Source organism: Chiloscyllium plagiosum, unplaced genomic scaffold (assembly GCF_037043375.1).
Source record: "Chiloscyllium plagiosum isolate Xiang-an unplaced genomic scaffold, Cpla_swu_hap1 HiC_scaffold_8, whole genome shotgun sequence".
Lineage (NCBI taxonomy): Eukaryota > Metazoa > Chordata > Chondrichthyes > Orectolobiformes > Hemiscylliidae > Chiloscyllium > Chiloscyllium plagiosum.
In genome coordinates this window covers 54,503,986-54,521,981 of record NW_028270146.1, presented here as the reverse complement: position 1 = coordinate 54,521,981, position 17,996 = coordinate 54,503,986, and the positions used below count along the sequence as shown (strand labels likewise).

The 17,996-nt window shown below is 41.7% G+C and overlaps 1 protein-coding gene across 5 annotated transcripts in view; it reads left to right on the top strand.

Annotated features, from left to right (window-relative positions):
• Positions 1 to 8,312: 8,312 nt before the first annotated feature.
• The window catches only part of nid2a (nidogen 2a (osteonidogen)), a 113,913-nt gene continuing 104,229 nt past the window's right edge, over positions 8,313 to 17,996 (top strand). For 3 of the 5 annotated variants that reach the window (XM_087989853.1, XM_087989855.1, XM_087989852.1), the window contains exons 1-8: positions 8,313 to 8,875; positions 9,407 to 9,709; positions 12,441 to 12,679; positions 13,249 to 13,781; positions 14,316 to 14,465; positions 14,584 to 14,835; positions 16,150 to 16,350; positions 16,665 to 16,892. In XM_087989853.1, coding sequence (XP_087845979.1) covers positions 8,675 to 8,875; positions 9,407 to 9,709; positions 12,441 to 12,679; positions 13,249 to 13,781; positions 14,316 to 14,465; positions 14,584 to 14,835; positions 16,150 to 16,350; positions 16,665 to 16,892 — 2,107 coding nt within the window. In that variant the 5' untranslated portion in view covers positions 8,313 to 8,674. The remainder of the gene's footprint in view (positions 8,876 to 9,406; positions 9,710 to 12,440; positions 12,680 to 13,248; positions 13,782 to 14,315; positions 14,466 to 14,583; positions 14,836 to 16,149; positions 16,351 to 16,664; positions 16,893 to 17,996) is intronic. The other 2 variants (XM_087989856.1, XM_087989854.1) reach the window with 1 other exon arrangement.

Sequence of the window (17,996 nt, the reverse complement as noted above, 5' to 3'; positions counted from 1 at the left end):
TTTTTCTGCGCAGTATGTCTGTATGATTCTTAAAGGCTTATGCTTACAGGACCTGTTCTTAGATTGTGCTTTCACAGTTTTGCAGATGTTTTTAAGACTTGGGAGACCACTTCTGCTATTATGCAGTCTTTGTCCTTGATCTGCACTTTCCACCCGTCAGCTTTTCCTTTGGACCCCTGCTGAGGAACAAGGGGAGTAGCAGGAACAATGACAAGAGCTATACTAGCAAGACCAGCAGCCTCCTCCTTGGAAAGAGCTGCTGTCTGAAGATACAGCTGATGGTAGCTGTCAGAAGACCTACCACTGATGCTCAAGTAAAGTACAGCAGAAATCATGTGAACACAAGTAGTGTACAGTATTGGGACAAGAAGTCACAAAATTGAGGATCAGATTCAGACATCCTTCAAGGTGCACCAGCATGACTGCAATGAGGCTGGAGCTTCAGCAGAAGGGAAATGATGACCATTCTACATTTTCAGAGGATGAGGGGCAAAAGGAGAAGTGGAACAGGAAGGAGAAGTCTGATATACTGAAGACATCTGTGGCAGCTTACATAACTGCTGCCAATGTTTGGGATGTTAATCTGAGGCACACCAACTATCCTACACAAAGATGCTGAGTTCTCCAACTCCCCAGAATAAAGCAATCCCACAGCCAGCAAACCATCCCTCCCACTGACAGGAGAGTGCAGCTGAGACCACAACCAAAGCATGAATAGAATTATGGCGACGATAAACTTTTCAATATACTCATTTGAGTACATGCGACAATAAAGTTAATTGAAGTCAATTCAGTTCAAATGATGGAGCAAACTCAAAGGGCCAAATGGTCTCCTCCTATTCCTACATTACTATGTTTATGCTTTATCCTTGTCACACCATTCTTCACAAGACTGAAGCCTCTTTGGCAGATGGCAGGTGTGAAATGTAGAGAAAGGAAATAAAGTTTTGAAATACTGTTTACAGTAAACATTAAACGGAAATGTAATAAAGTAACACAGTTAAACAGGGAGAAAGTGAGAACTACAGATGCTGGAGATCAGAGTTGAGAGTGGGGTGCTAGAAAAGCACAGCTGGTCAGGCAGCATCCAAGGAGCAGGAGAATCGATGTTTCAGGCATAAGCCCTTCATCAAGAATTAGGCTTGTGGGCCAGAGGGACTGAGAGATAAATGCGAGGGGTTGGGCCTGGCGGGTGGTAGCTGAGAATGCGATAGGTAGATGAAGGTAGGGGCGAAGATGATAGGTGGAAGAGGAAGGTGGAGTGGATAGGTGGAAAGGACAATGGACAAGTCAAGAGGGCGGTGCTGAGTTGGAGGCTTGGGACTAGGATGGGGAGGAGGGGAAATGAGGAAACCGATGAAATCCACATGAATCCCATGTGGTTCCGCTGTCCCAAGGCAGAAGATGAGGCATTCTTCCTCCAGGCATTGGGTGATTAGGGTTTGGCGATGGAGGTGGCCCAAGACCTGCATGTCCTTGGTGGAATGGGAGGGGGAGTTAAAGTGTTCAGCCACAGGACGGTGGGGATTGGTTGGTGCGGGTATCCCAGAGATGTTCTCTGAAATGATCAGCAAGTTGGCATCCTGTCTCCCCAATGCAGAGGAGACCACATTGCATGCAATGGATACAGTAGATGACATTTGTGGAAGTACAGGTAAATTTCAGTCAGATGTAGAAGGAACCTTTGGGGCCCTCCAGCGCATCTCCTTCACTTCCCGCACCTCTGCCCTTGAACCCCTCTCAACACAACGAGGACAGAATCCCCCAGTCCTCACTTTCCACCCCACCAATCTCCATATACATCGCATCACCCTCCGCCACTTCTGCCACCTGCAAACACACCCCACCACTAAAGATATATTTCCCTCCACAACCCTGTCAGTGTTTTGGTGAGACCATTCCCTCCACGACTCCTTTGTCAAATCCACGCCCCCAACCAGCACATACCCCACTCCCAGCACCTTCACCTGCCATCGCAAGAATTGCAAAATATGCACCCACACCTCCCCCCTCACCTCCATCCAAGGCACTTTCCACATCTTTCCACATCTGACAAAAATTTGCCTGTTTTTCTACACATGTCATCTACTGTATCTGTTGCACTCGATGTGGTCTCCTCTACATCAGGGAGACAGGACGCCAACTTGTGGACCGTTTCAGAGAACATCTCTGGGACACCTGCACCAAGCAACCCCACTACCCTGTGGCTGAACACTTTAACTCCCCCTCCCCCTCCACCAAGGATTTGCAGGTCCTGGACCACCTCCATTGCCTGGAGGAAGAACGCCTCATCTTCTGCCTTGGGACTCTGCAACCATACGGGATTAATGTGGATTTCACCAGTTTCCTCATTTCCCCACCTCCGTTATCCTAGTCCCAAGCCTCCAACTCGGCACCGCCCTCTTGACCTGTCCATTGTCCTTTCCATCTATCTGCTCCACCCTCCTCTCTTACCCTTCATCTTCTCCCCCATCTTCATATACCTATTGTATTCTCAACTATTTTCCCCCCAACCCCAGCCCCTCCCATTTATCTCTCAGCCCCCCCCTCCCCCCCCCAAGCCCACAAGCCTCATTCCTGATGAAGGGCTTATGCCTGAAATGTCAATTCTCCTGCTCCTCGAAAGCTGCCTGACCTGCTGTGTTTTTCCAGCACAACACTCTCAAAACTGTTAAACATAACAAATTAACATATTTTGATGAACTAAACCCTTTTTTCTTATGACTCCTGGCTCCTACATATTGCTGGCCCTGTGACTTCCATAGATCTAGGGGGTAGTGACTTGTTTCCTTCCTTTGCTCAAATGCTTTTGTTGACATCCTCTGAGATTTGGTGCTCAAGAGGGCCCTGCCAAAGACTGTGAGCCGACAGGGACAAATTAAGTCATTGGAATGTGGGAGCAGCATTTGGGGCTCTAAAATAGACAGAGGTAAAGTAGAAGTGTCTTGAGCACTGTACCCACCTTTCCCCTCCTTCCCTTGCTTGTTTCACCACATTCCTCCTCAGCCAAGAGCTGGAATTCTCTTTATTGAAGTTCAGTGAGGCACTGAATGCACATGGTGTCATTTTCTTCAGTAGTGGTTAAGATGGTGGTGGTCTATTTGTGCAGCCCATTGAAGGCCAAAATGCACTTGACTTTCTGCTTCATTGGATGTTCCATATACATAGTCACTTTCTTTCCATGGCCATTATATTGGTGAGAAGGCCAAGGGCAATGTGGCACTCAAGCTAGAGATTGTGTCTCCTCACAATTGTGTATATCCAATGGTTTGCATTGTTTCTGGAAAAGCTGAGAGAACCTCACTATTTATTGCTGCTGCTCAAATATAATCCTATTCACCAACAATCCATGAGGCTCAGCAATTACACCGAGCTGAACAGAGCTTGGAGTATTCTACACCTTCCAATGGGAAATTTCCACTCTTTCTGCTCATTTGTGATACGTGCTTCACCAAACCTGACAATCCAACTTGTCTGGTCAGACCCACCAAGATATACACTGATGGATGGTGAGCATGAGTTGTATTCCAGGGTTTCCTTTCCTAGGGTGTCTTCTTCCTCCTCTCGCACCATTTCCTCAAGGAACTGTGAGAAATGGAATATGAGTTTGAGCTGTACCAGGTGAGATGATTCTGAAACACCATTGTGCACAGCATCATATTTTATTGACTAATGGTCAAGTCTAGAGGAGTGAATGTTGTATTTGTATACTACATAATGTTGTCACCATGTAGCTTGGCTTATCTATGTCTCTATCACCAATAGTCAGACAGGCAGACACCAAGTTTATATCCAGCACCTCTTCCAATGTGAAAATGGCTGCAAGGCCACATCCTGTACCAGGTCTGTCACTGATTTTCTGTACTCTCGTCCAAAGACAAGAAAGGCCAGGTCTGTGAATGTGAACTGCATAATTTTTGAAGAGGATGGAAGGACATCCTTGATGGAGGGTTATTGAAGGTTGAATGTGATATTGTTAGATGATGAAAGGGAATGCCAGTGGTTTTGGCTCAGGTGGGTATTTGAGGGGGGTAGACCTCTGAGAGGGAGAAGTACTCCTGTATCAATTGTTCCAAGAGTGAAGTGGTGAAGGCAGAGTGAAGAGGTTTGTACTTGAATGCATCACTTCAGTCATCTTTCCAAGCCTGGGCAAGTCTTGTGGCATTGTACTTGAGTGAGGCATTATTCTCCTGATCTCTTCAGCTATATCCAGTCATGCCCATTTCTCTTTTGAAGTTGACTTCTTTCTGTATTGGAGTGAACAGAGTCTTACTGCAGCTATGTACAAACTGCAGTGGGGTGTCCAAGAAAGCATTGGAAAAATGTAGTGCTGCCTTTACAGGCTGAGCATCCTTTCATGATGTTCTTGGCAGGGTCATGACTCCTGAATGCAGATCCAATTGCAAAGGTGTCTTTAACTATTGGGGCAAGGATAGACTGATGTAGGTTGGCATCACACTCTAGATGATTGGGAAATCGGGGATCCATATGGAAGTTGGATGCATTGATTTGTGAAAGACATACTGCCAACACATCCCTGAAACTTTGTTGGATTACTAGTAAGCTCCAAGATTTGTTTGTTCAAACGTGCCTGAAAATTAAAATTCACCCCTAAATGACGGGGGGGATAACATAAGGCAAAGAGAGATGATAACTCAACAAAGAGTAAAGATAGAGACAAAGTGGAATCATCACCAGCAAATGGTCCACAAATTAGGAATTAAAACCATTGAATTCAATGGTCTTCCCCAAACTTTAAGACCTGATCAAATTATAATTATTCCTCAAGCATTCATCCCATTCTGAATAAGAGCTATCTGAATTGTCTCCTCTCTTTCTAATTCTCCCCTTGCTCCACATTATCTTCTCAGGGCAGGCGTTGGTTAGGCCACTGTTGGAATATTGCGTGTAATTCTGGTCTCCTTCCTATCGGAAGGATGTTGTGAAACTTGAAAGGGTTTTCCCCTCACCAGCAAGCCTTAAGAACAAGTTTTCACAGTGTTCTCATAGCCCGTGGAGGAACATTAGGAGAGCAGCGTCATTTCCTGTCTCCGTTGTACATAGCTTTATCGAGTCTCCCATGGTGTTCAAGACAAGAAAGGAAAAAGAATCATTCCACATTTGGTCATGACCTCTGTAACTTTGTTGAGGAGTAACTTGTTTTGTTTAAAGAATGTGGGCATCAGAACTGTTAGTCTCCCTCTGCCGGAATTGTCGAAGAGGACCCTTATTTAGGTAAGAGGATCGGAAGACCAATGTTTTGTCCAAAAAAGAGCGGTGACATCCTTAGACATTCCCCAAAGCCTTTCCTAATCACCCAGATCTTATCTGGGATTTACTTTCGGAATAGCATATGAATGGATTCAGACTGCCCGCACTGACACACGGACTCCTGATTAAACACTGAACACTTCCAGACAAAATACTGAGAACTCCATCCAGTCCAGTCGCAGTTGGAACAAACAGACTATCCTTTCTGTGTCCTTTTGATCTTAGCTCATTATACTGACAGAAGTCAATCCTCTCAATCCCTGCTGTGGTTTAATGAATGATCTCCGTACAATAGCAAAGAAACAAAAACAACTGTCCGATTTTAAAGATAATCAGAATTAAATTTAAAGTTCCAACCGATCAGTACGGTGTGATCTTCCGTGTCATATTCACTGAAAGTCTCGTGTATCTTGTACATTAGTGTTTAGAGTTACTGATTTACATAATTAAAAGACAAGTGTTGAAAGTGTGTTGCTGGAAAAGCACAGCAGGTCAGGCAGCATCCGAGCTGCAGGAGAATCGACGTTTCAGGCAGAAGCCCATCATACAGCTCCGATGAAAGGCGTTTGCCTGAAACGTCGATTCTCCTGCACTTCGAATGCTGCCTGACCTGCTGTGCTTTTCCAGCACCACACTCTCGACTCTCATCTCCAGTATCTGCAGTCCTCACTTTCGCCTACATTCAGAGACAACCCCTGTAAGAAATGACTTCAAATCAAAGGCAAGGCACCGCAGATGCTGAAAATCTGAAATAAGAACCAAGGCAAAGGCTGGAAATAACAATAAATCCGGCAGCAGCTGTGGGGAGAGAAACCGAGTTAACACTTGAGCTTTGTCACCTCTTCGTCCTGAAGACAGACTGAAATATTCTCTCTCCCCGCAGATGCTGCAAGACCCTGATAAAGTGTTTTCGCCAAATGGGTAATAATGAGACTTTACCGAAACATTCGTGATTATATTTTCATTCGCTTCGCAAATAAACCATGTGTCACATAATCAAAGATGAACTGGGCATAGCCAGCGACGCCCACTTCCCAGAAACGAATTTTAAAACCCTGTATATAAGCGGACTCCAGCCGCATTCAATGTGAAACTGTCAGGACCATATCCTGATGAACTTTGGATGGTCCGCAGTTAAAACGAGAATGCCTTCGTTAATTTAAACAAAGACTTCCATTTTTGTGAAGTATCTTTTTGTCACGCTGTCCACAAGCATTATACCCCATTTTAAACGAAGCCCCTTGAGTAAACAATGGGCTGATGCTAAAGGGATGGTTTTTCCCTTATTTAGCTCGAATATCACCCATTGGCTGAGGAAAGGACCCAAAGCGCACCAAGTGACGGGAGGAAGGTTCTCCATATCGCTGTGTTCAGGACGTGCAGAGTTCACCGTGGGTCCCATTGTAGTGAGCTGCTGTTCCTGCGGCTGAGGCATGACCGAAAATTAAACTGCTGCAGTTTCAAAGCAAAATGACAACCCAAATGGGCGTCAATTTAAATCCCATGTAAATAGCAAAGGCGACAGCTTCTTAAACCTCCCTCATTGATCTAACAGGATTTCATTCTGTCGGGAAAAGCGGGAAAAGGAGTATTTAATTCTCACTTTCAATCGGTCTGCTCTGGCACACAGGGCTGAATGGCCGCCTCCTTCTAGCCCAGTAAGATGGTGTTTTTATTGATTTGCTGACCATTGTCTGTACAGGATTTTTTGGGGGTGTTTCGCCATTTACGGTGAAATAACTAGATGTTCACCGACCTCAATGCGCTTTCCCTACCCCCACCACCACATCCCCGCCTCGGGTGACTGTCTGTGTGGAGTTTGCACATTCTCCCCGTGTCTGCGTGGGTTTCCTCCGGGTGCTCCGGTTTCCTCCCACAGTCCAAAGATGTGCAGGTCAGGTGAATTGGCCATGCTAAATTGCCCATTAAGTCAGGCGCAAATATAGGGGAGGGGAATGGGTCTGGGTGGGTTACTCTGCGGTGGGTCGGTATGGATTTGTAGGGCCGAAGGGCATGTTTCCACACTGTAGGGAATCTAATCTGAGATCCCTTCACTTCAAGCTTCCACGTAAAATATAACTGCAATCCAATCGTTTGACCTGGATTTGTAAAGAGTTTCTGGTGGAGTGCCTGCTAACTGATGTAAGCGCCCTTTGATTTGTTTCAGATAATGACAGGAATTGTTTCTCCTCAATAACTTTACATTTTGTTACCAGCTTCTTAGTAAACGTCTGGCAACATCTGTGGAGAGAGAAACAGTTAACATTTCGAGTTCGCTATGACTCGTGTTCAGAACTCCTGCTCGGTTTCTTCAGCCGAATCTGGGTTTGTTTAAGATTTCCAGCAACTACAGGGTTTTATTTTTGACTTGGTAAAAACAGCTTCAATCTTACCTTTGCACAATTTTACTAATGTCTAATATTCAAATACAATGGAGCAGTGGCTAGTTCAATATCTAAACATGGAATACTATGCATCTCGCATCTGGGATTGTAAGAAATTTAACGGGACTTCCTTTGGGCATATTAGCTGACTTCCTGAAGAACATCTTCCCAGCTCAACCCGGCAAGAGCATTTTATCCCGTTCATTAGAGTCAACGGGGAACACATTAAAAAGCCGATCTGAGGAAAAGGGTGTGTGGCATCCCATCAGGGTCAAACTGCAATTTAGTTTGTCTCTGACTAGGAGCCTTTGAAATCCACTGGGAAACCAACGGGATTTGTAACAGACTGTTTGGGAATCCGGGAGAATCCTCTTCCTGCGCCCTCCCCTTCCCTAAGCATACAGATGGTCAGACGTATAGAGTATACTGGAACAGAAATGAGTTGTGAGAAATTGCAGATCCGGTTGGGATTTTCAAAGCAATGTTACCAATGTTTGGGTCAGTGCCCCAATCAGTTTGATAACACCAGGTTTCCATCCTCTCAGAAGTTGGGATGATCGCCTTTGGGGAAAAGTCTTTTTTTTCTGCCTTTATTTCTACGTGTCAAAGGGCACGGGAATGATCCTTGTTTCCAGTGGCCCGCGTTCTAGGACATATCCCGGGACTTTTCCAATGGCTCCGCGCTGACACTTTCCAACATTTCCAATAGTAGTCTGTCTCCACCTCCTCGGTGTTTTCTTTAGGTGCTGCGTGTTTGAACGAATGAGCACAATGAGAAAGTCGAGGAAAGAGCCGGTTTAATGGGAACCAGATGTGGGAGAGTGCGGCGAGACTTGTCGATCAGTTTCGGCCTAATCCAATGAGGGCCGGAGTTGGGGAGCTCTGCCCTCTCCCGGGGGCTATTGGCTGTTCTTGGGGTTAAACATAAAGCCAGCTATAAAACCAGGAGATCAGAGCGAGAGAGCCGCTTCTCCTCCCCTTTCCTATCCACTTTGGAACACATCTGTTCGCTTCCAGAAATGCAGGGAAGGGGCTTCATTTCCCTGTTCAAACTGCACTGGCTTCTCAGCTTGGTTTCTGCAATCGAAAGAGAGGAGCTTTTCCCGTTTGGTCCACACACACAAGACCTGACCCTGCAGCAAGGCGATGATGAAACCTCTCAAGTTATCCAACTCAAAAGGCCATTTGTCTTTTATGACACACAGTTCAGTCACCTCTACGTAAGTTGTACCTTCAAACCTAATTATTGTTTTTTTTGTGAGTGGTGCTAAACAGAACTGCGGTTCTATGTGGTCCACTTCTACTCGCATTGTACAAGGAGCCAGAGCCGCTCCCCGCTCATTGTCCGGGCTGGCGCATTATCTCTCAATTCTCCGTTACCGCTTCCCAGACTCGAGCCCAGTTGGGCTGTGACAACCCGCTTTCCAGAGTCCGCAAAGATTTCGAAAAGGCTGAGAAGCTAATTGAACAGAATCACGGGGCGTTCATTCCCACGCTAAGACAGGACAAACTGCAATGTAATCTGATTTGATCTGAAATGATATTTATATCGAAGTATGTGTTGACATAATTTGTGGAGAGCTTTGGACATGCCTGAAAATAAACAGTTCAGAGCAATCGTATGTAAAAGTGCTAAAGTCGAGTCAGAGTACTTTTAGAAGAATGTTATTGTAGCCATTAAGTTTAGGAACAAAGACTGGGCAGGGCGTTGCACTGTGTTCCGTGTAAATAATTGAACTCTTAATCTTCAGGTAGGAACGAATGGGATCATCTCCACGCAGGATTTCCCCCGAGAGACTCAATATGTGGATGACGGATTCCCCACTGATTTCCCGGTGATAGCGCCTTTCCTGTCAGATATCGACACAAGCAATGACCGAGGGCGGATTTATTACAGACAAGACGATTCCTCGGATGTCCTTGGCCGCGCCGGCCGGGAGATCAGGAGAGGTTTTCCTCAAAGCTCATTCACTCCGACCAACGCTTTTATCGCCACTTGGGAGAACGTGGCGCCTTATGAGGAAGTGTCGCGCTCGGTTGCCTCCTCTGTCAGGGTAAGAAACTACAAGAAAACGACCGGTAAACCTTATTAGGTACTGAGATACCAACAACTGTGTATGGGCCAGGCCTGTGAGTGCCTTCCTCAAAGCTTGATGATCTAGACCAGCACTGAGGACCACTCCTTAAACGTTACTTTTCCACTATTAACTTATAGAGCGGAAATTTGAGACCATACTGGTTAACTTGGTAACACCACAGATACCAAATGTTTGGTTGAAGTAAACCAGGATGCATTTTGTTGATTCTTTTATAGAATATGTTTATTTGAGTAAGACGAGTCTGATATGATTCTATGTCAACTCTGTTTGTCTCTCCACAGATGCTGCTAGACCTCTTGAGTTTCTCCTGAATGTTTTATTTGTATTTCAACTTTCAAGCAGCCACAGTACTTTGCTTTTTTTAAAAAATTACTTCTTCAGGTCTGCGTGGATCACTGGTTTAGCCACTGTTGCTGCCCATCCTGAATTGCCCTTAAGCAGCTGATAGTAAGCACCCTCCTGGAACCGCTGTAGACACTGTGGGTCAATTACACTCCAGTGCAATCAGGCATAGATTTCCAGGATTTTTTTGTAATGGTGAAGGAATGGCAATTATAGTTCCAAGTCAGAATGGGATGTAACTATGCGGAGAACTTGTGGTGGTGGAGTGAATGCTGGTCATCAGTAAGATGCAGATCAGACAGGCTGCCTTGTCCAGGCTGATGTCAAACTGTCTAATTTTGTAGGAACCACACTTAATCAGGAAGCAGAGAGTACTCCAGCATGTTTTTAACTTGCGCTTTGTATTTGGATAGGCTTTGCGAAGATGTGTTATTTGCTATAGCTTTCACAGCTTCTGCCCTGCTGTTATATGTTGGAGAGGATCATTGTTTAACAGTTGAGTGGCATGAATATTATTGGCCACTTATCAGACCATGTCAAATGTTGTCCACATCTTGCTCCATGTAGGGAAGAACTGCTTTATTATCTGTAGACTTATGAATAGTACTGAACATCGTGAAATCATAGGAAATACCTGTGACCTTTTGATGGAGGGGAGGTCATAGATGAAATAGATGAAGATGGTTGTGCTTCGAGCATTCTTTGAAGGACTCCTAGTATTTTGGAGCCAAGATTGACTAACCTCCAATAACCACAGCCGTGTTTTGTTCTACTGGGTTTGTCCCCTCGTAGTACAATATTTTCCCCACCCTCCTCACTTTCACCCACCTCCCCTCAAATCCCAGCAACTTCAATATTATAAGTGCCCCTTTGTCAAGTGCTGCCTTCACATCATGGGCAGTTTCTATCATCTCACCTGTGGAATTATCTTTTTTGCTCAAGTCTGGATCAAGGTCTGGATCAGAGTGGCGCTGGTAGAACCTAATTGTGTGACCAGGTTGTTGCTGAATATGTGTTGATGGTGAAAACATTGACAATGCCATCTTCTATCACTTTGTAAATGGTTGAGGGTAGATTAATGAGGTGACAATTGTTTGGATTGGATTTGGGCATATTTGGGTAATTTTCCACAACGCTGTATATGTCACAATGTTATAGGGATATACATCTGAATTATGAATCTTCTGTACTGCAGCTGGGATATTAACCATAGTCCATATTTGTGGTATAATAGCTGTTTCTTTGTATCATGTTAGTGAATTGAGTTGAATGAAGGCCAGCAGTTATGGTGCTAGATATGAGGCCAAGATGAATCAGCCACTTGGCATTTCTGGCTAAAGTTGCTTTTAACCAGTATAGTCTTGTCTTTTGTGCAGATAGGTAGGGCTCCTCATTGTATAGGTGGTGATGTTAGTTGTTTAATTGTCCACTTCATTGATGTCTGAATGTGAATGCACTGCAAAACTATGATCTAATCCTTTGGGTGTGCAATCCTTTACCTCCGTCTATAACATGCTGCTGCTATTGTTTATTATGAACAAAGCTCTGTGTTGAAGGTTAGCTCTGAATTTCTCTGCATGCTTGGTGCTGCTCCTGGGATACTCTCCTACACTCCTCAGTAAAAGAATCAGGGCTAGTTCCTTGCTTTGAAGGGCATTATTGAATCAAATGAGTTTTGCAACCTGTTAGTTTCATGGCCATCATTGATTCTGGCCTCCTGCTCCAGATATACATTTTGAACTTACATTCCAGCAATTCTCATGGCATGATTTGAATTTGTGTCTTCAGCTCAATAGTCCAAACCTCTATAATACTAATCCATTAACGTTACCAGTACACTAACATTCCTATATATTTACATTGCAAACCATTCTTGATGACATTTGATCCATTTCAATGTTAATGATGGGTCATGGTGGAAAGGAATCCATTCTAAATCTGAGTATTCGATGGGTATATTTATTATGATCCTTAAAACCCAGTTTAGTTCTTGTTTGCCTACGCAGATTGATCTGAGTTTGTCAAAACCAGATGCACACAGTTTTCGTCACTAATTGAACAATCATTCTTCAGCAAGCAAGTTATTTTGGAATTAACATTGATCCCATGCTTTTCATGTGAAAACGTCCAGTTTTCTAAACACAAAAACAGAAAGTGCTGGAAACTCTGGTCTTGCAGTATCTGTCAGGACAGTATTTCAGAATTTCCTGCATCTGCTGTACTTTGCTTTTATTTTAATTTTCTAAACATTTTCTGTAGGCTTAAATAGGTTATTCTTCTGAAATGTCTCATGATTGAAGAAATTGTTTGACTATGTAATTTATTCATATTTTTCTCTCTTTAGTTCAACACCTTTCAGGCACTGTTGGCTTTTGATGAGTCAAACACCTATGCAATTTTTCTCTACCCAGAAGATGGGTTGCAGTTCTTTGGAACTCGTCCTAAGGAGTCCTACAATGTTCAGATAGAGCTGCCTGCTCGCGTGGGCTTCAGCAGAGGGGAAACTGGATTCTTTCTGTGGAAAAGTGAGGGTCCTTATTACAGTATTACCAGCAATGAACAATCTGTGAAAAACCTATATCAGTGAGTACTTTTCTTTGTAGATTGCTTTCATTGCCATGTAGAATGTTGCCCTTTCAATCACTTTGCTTCTGCAGCTCTCTCCTTCTTTAACTCAATCCTCTTTGACCAAGCCTTTAGACATCTATCCTCATATCAACTTCTTCACATTGCCATCAGCTTTTGTCCATTCAATTCCTAGGACGTTTTTCTGAGGTTAAAGGCTCTATCTAAATGCATTTGCTTTAATTACTTAGTAAATTAAAAACGTTTATTTTAGAAGCGAATTTGAATGCTTAGCTGATTGCATTCTGAAGCAATATATTGCAAACTTTTGTATGTATTTAAGAACTTAATATCCTAGGTGAATAAACTACTAGTAAGTAAAGTAACAAACACTCAGTTTTGTAGATTTTATGTACTTGATATCTTGTGCTAGGCTTTATATTCACTAAGTTATAATTGGAATTATTTTGAGTGACAAAGTGAAATTTTGACTGACATTCACTGGAAATCTGCTTGAAACACTAATAACTAAAGCCATCTGTTAATGTTAAATTAAGCCTAATCATATTATTTTATGATCACTGCAGAATGGGCAATTCAGGTACTCGAGGAGTTTGGGTTTTTCATATCGGTGGAGCTTCCTCATTTAACAATGTAATTCCAGCAAATGTAGGAGGGACGCCTTCAAGAGAGGACTCTGTTGTAACATTGGATAGTGCTTTAAGTGGCCCAGTTAAGCATAATATGTTGGAATCTGAATACACTGACAATGAAGATTACAAACAATATTATGAAGATGATGATGAAGAAGAGGAATACATGCCTTCTGTACCCACAGAGGCTGTGGATAGAATTGATGGGATTCCAGACAACCTACCATATCCAGATGGAGGCATTATACCTTCCTATCCTGAAGGTTACCCAGAGGCAGGCATTGTGTCATCATACCCTGAGACTGGGGTTTTGCCATCATATCCCGAGAGGCAACCTGAGGTTATGACTGAGTCAAGGTACCCTGGTGGATACTCAGAGGTTGAATCTTTGCTGAGAAATCCGTTACCAGTTACACATAATAGACATATTGTCAGTGTGGAAGAAGATGATGAAATAGGTACTGGTGGTAAGTAACATGGAAAGTTGATTTCAGATATATTTATGCTATTTTATCAATATGTAATGATAAAATGTTCACGTTTGAAATTGTCCCTGTACTATTCTATTCTATAAAAATCAACAGAATTAGAGTTTACTCTTCAAAAAAGCACTTTTACAATTGATGAGCAAGATATAACAAATGCAATGTACTGTGTCAAAAATAAATGCTAGTGCATGTCCTGATGCATTTAGACATTTTTACGTTTAGTCATCAAGTGGTGTAATTATTGAAAAATAAAGAAAGTGTAAATAAAATTATTGCCCAATGAAGTCTGTATTTGTTGAAGTGGTAAATAGGGATTTGATAGCTTATTATCCCCATAGTTTAGGGTCCTAGTAACACAGATTTTTTCAAAGAAAACAACGTTGGCACAAGTCTCATTGAAAATAGTAATGTTGCTGATAGCTCATGAGTGGTATAAGTTATGAACTGATATTTTCTTTGTTGTAGCGTGGAAAAATGTTGGATACTGTAACTAAATCATTCTTTGTTTTCCAGGTTTCACGTACAATACAGGCACAAGGGAAACCTGTGCGAGAAACCAGGGACAGTGTTCCCAACATGCTTATTGTGCTGATTACTCAACTGGATTCTGCTGTCATTGCCATTCTGGTTACTATGGCAATGGAAGAGAATGTCTACCAGAAGGTAGTTTAAAAAAAAGAACATTCCTGTCTTAACTAACTTTTAGCTCTGTGTTTTGAAACTGTCTGCCTACAATTGCACTTGTACATTCACACAATAATAGTTTGATTAATTTTTGTAGGTGTTACTCAGCGTGTAAATGGAAAAGTAAATGGAAAATTAATAGTTGGAGCCAATCGAATGCCTGTGGAGTTTCGGAATGCTGACCTCCATGCATATGTAGTTGTAAATGATGGGAGAGCCTTTACAGCTATTAGCCAAATTCCTGAGGTGGTAGGTTGGGCAATGCAGTCGCTTCCTATAATTGGAGATCTTTTTGGATGGTTGTTTGCTGTGGAACAACCAGGCTTCAAAAATGGTTTCAGCATTGCAGGTAAATACATCTCTATTGTATAATGTTAACTGAAATTTGACATATTTTCAAAGTCCAGAGCAAGCAATGGCATTGATAAGTGAAGAGTTGTGAACTCCTGACTCCAAGGCCTAATGCTGGAACAGCCCATCTGTAGACTGTGTCACGCAGATGAGCAAAAAGCCCTTTGGTGTTCTTTCAGATCTGTGCTTCAGTTTACAAAATATTTAATGTTGAAATCATTAATCAAAACTCGAACCTGAGTTAACATTGTGTTATGTTGTGTGATTACCATTTTTGAATGGAGTGTTTGAAGTCCGTCTCTTAATTTTAAACATTAGTAAAATAAATAATTTGTGAATCTCACACCAATTGTGAGTTATTACCTATATTTTTGTACAATTTATGTTTGCCAGAAGCATTCTTTATGGCTCAACAGATAAAGACACCAGTGGTGAGCCATTCAAAATCCATCCAGTTGCATAAAGTCAGGCTACCACTCCGTGTTGACTTAGTTGACAATTGCTAGAGCAGTGATCCATTCATCGTCAAGCTACTTTTTTGTATCATATGATGATGAACCTGCTGAGGGTGAGAATTAATTTACTTAAATTTCAAGCAATCTGAAGAAGGATCACTGCACGCAAAACATAAAATCTGTTATCTCCCCACAGATGCTCCCAGACTAGCAAAGTTTTTCCGGCAATTTCTGTTTTGTTTTTGATTTCCATCATCTGTAATTCTTTATTTTTTTCCCCAAAGTATTTTGCTTCTCTTTCACAATTTTCTGTCTATCTCTGCATATCACTGTGTGCAGTTTATATCATGCAATGGTTTTATAACTGTCATGATACTATAGAGTAGAATGGTAGTGCTATAGTTGACCTCAAACTAGGTTGTGGAGAAAAACATCGGTCATGATCTTTTGGTCCTCATTAGATGTCAGTTGAAATGCAGTGTGAGGATTTGAGATAATTATACTGTAATTTCCTGCTGTGATAAGATAGCATTTGTAGTGATTCTAATAAGGTCAGCTGGTCCTCATAGAATATGAGTTTCCTGATTGGGGCTGTTATTGTGCTGCAATCAGGAAGCCCTGGCTGACAGATAAAAAGATATACTGACACTGTACGTAGCAGTATTATTCGAAAACTGTTCATGTGTAAATAAAGGGTGCCTTGGTGATGGGATGCTGGCCTCTGTGGAGTAATGTTACCATCATGTGACATATTGGTTTTATTGGAGGTGTAACGAAAGAGACAATTCGAACAACTACAATCTTGTGAAAGCAGGTCACTTTTATTACATAACTTACATTTTAAAACGTTTTTCTAGGTGCTAAATTTATTCGCAATGTTGATATCATCTTCTATCCTGGCAACGAGAAGTTAAATATAATGCAAATAGCTCAAGGACTTGATACACAGAATTATCTCAGCATTGCCACTGAAATTGAAGGTGAATTGCCTGATATTGCCCAAGGTGCTACGGTCCAGATCCAGCCATATGATGAACTCTACTACCGTTCTAGTTCTGGTATGTTAACATCATTAAGTTGTATTTTTTTTATTGCACAGTAAAAATCATGCAATGTGAAAAATTTTAGTTTTTTGTTTCAAATCATGTGTCTTGCAATTTTCTCTGAAAGCAGCTGCTAAATAATTAGATTACTAATTTCTTGGCATGTGAAGAGCTTGGTAATGGCATATAACTAATCCCATTCTAAATTAGCTTTCTGTGTAAACAATGTGCTGAGAAGTATAAACAATCTTGAAATTTTCAATATTTCATTGTTAAGTTTCTGCAAGTAGTACAGATACTAATTTTACTTTCAAACTTCCCCTTTGCAGCAATTACCTCTACAACCTACAGAGAGTATTCAGTTGAAACCAGGAATGGTGGGACACAGACACTTCGATATCAGTTGAGGCAGAACATTACTTACTATGACTGTGAACATGCACCAAGGACGATTCCAGCCAGTCAACAACTTAATGTTGATCGTATTTTTGTGCTTTATGATGAGAGTGAGAAGGTTGTTAGATATGCAATGATTAACCAGATTGGAGCCGCCAGAGGTAAATCATTTCCGGATTAGAATCACACCCTATTTTTACATTTCTTTATTTAATTAGCTCCATGAAGAAAGAATAAGGTGGTGGAATTGTCAATGCCTTATTTTTTTAAAACAGTATTTAAACATGCAGTGAGCAGTTTAAAACTATCCTGACCACTTCCTTCCAATTCAAGGAGTTAACTGTCTTATATATATATGCAAGCTAAACAATATTTGCCATCACCTCCTGGTGTAAAAACATTGTTTGCTTAATCCTTAAATAATATACTATATGTCTTCTCTGCAGTAACACTGACCCATGCCTTCTGGTTTTTCGTGAATAAAAAGTACTTGCTCATGTATTAAGCCATAAAAATATATTCATAAAGGAGGTGGGTAAGAAAAGGACAATGACCAAACAGCAAGATCATTAAAAAGATTGAGACATGGTCTTAACGTGTCAGATATCTTAACAAAGCTGTCTTTTACTTTGAACAAGTGAATAAGTCTGCTTTTGGCCTGAGGTCAGCAAGTTATAGTATTCAATGAATGGTAAACTGTCTGATTGGGAAGGGGATCATAAGCTCTTTGATTTGAAATATGTAGGACTCTTTTCTAGTAAGCTTGTTTATTGGCAATGGGAAAGTATTTTGTACATTGTCATCAGTGATAAAACGTAATTTACATCAATCATTCTTTTTAAAATATATTTTGTAGCAATTTAATTAGCTCTTGGTAAGAATTTCATTCCAAATAGGAATGAATTTAGGACAATAAAGCTTTTATTGAGCTGGGTTTAATGGTAGGACTAATCAGAACATTGAACCTTCTCTAATTTCCTTCAGGATACTCTCATACTGCTGCCTATAATTTAGTCATAGTAAATGCATAATGCCAACTTGATTATGTTATTATCACAAAAGACACACTGATGTACAATGCAACTCTCCAGACTGGGAAAGTCTAAAGAAACATGAAGAGCATGTACTCAAAAAATATGTGTCTCAATCTGGATGAAAATTAAAATTTCCTAGATTGTTGCAATCCATTTTCTTACAAGTCCCACATTTGTATTATATGCTGTTCTACAGTAGCTACTGTTCAACGTTCTTGATTTTCCATTTGA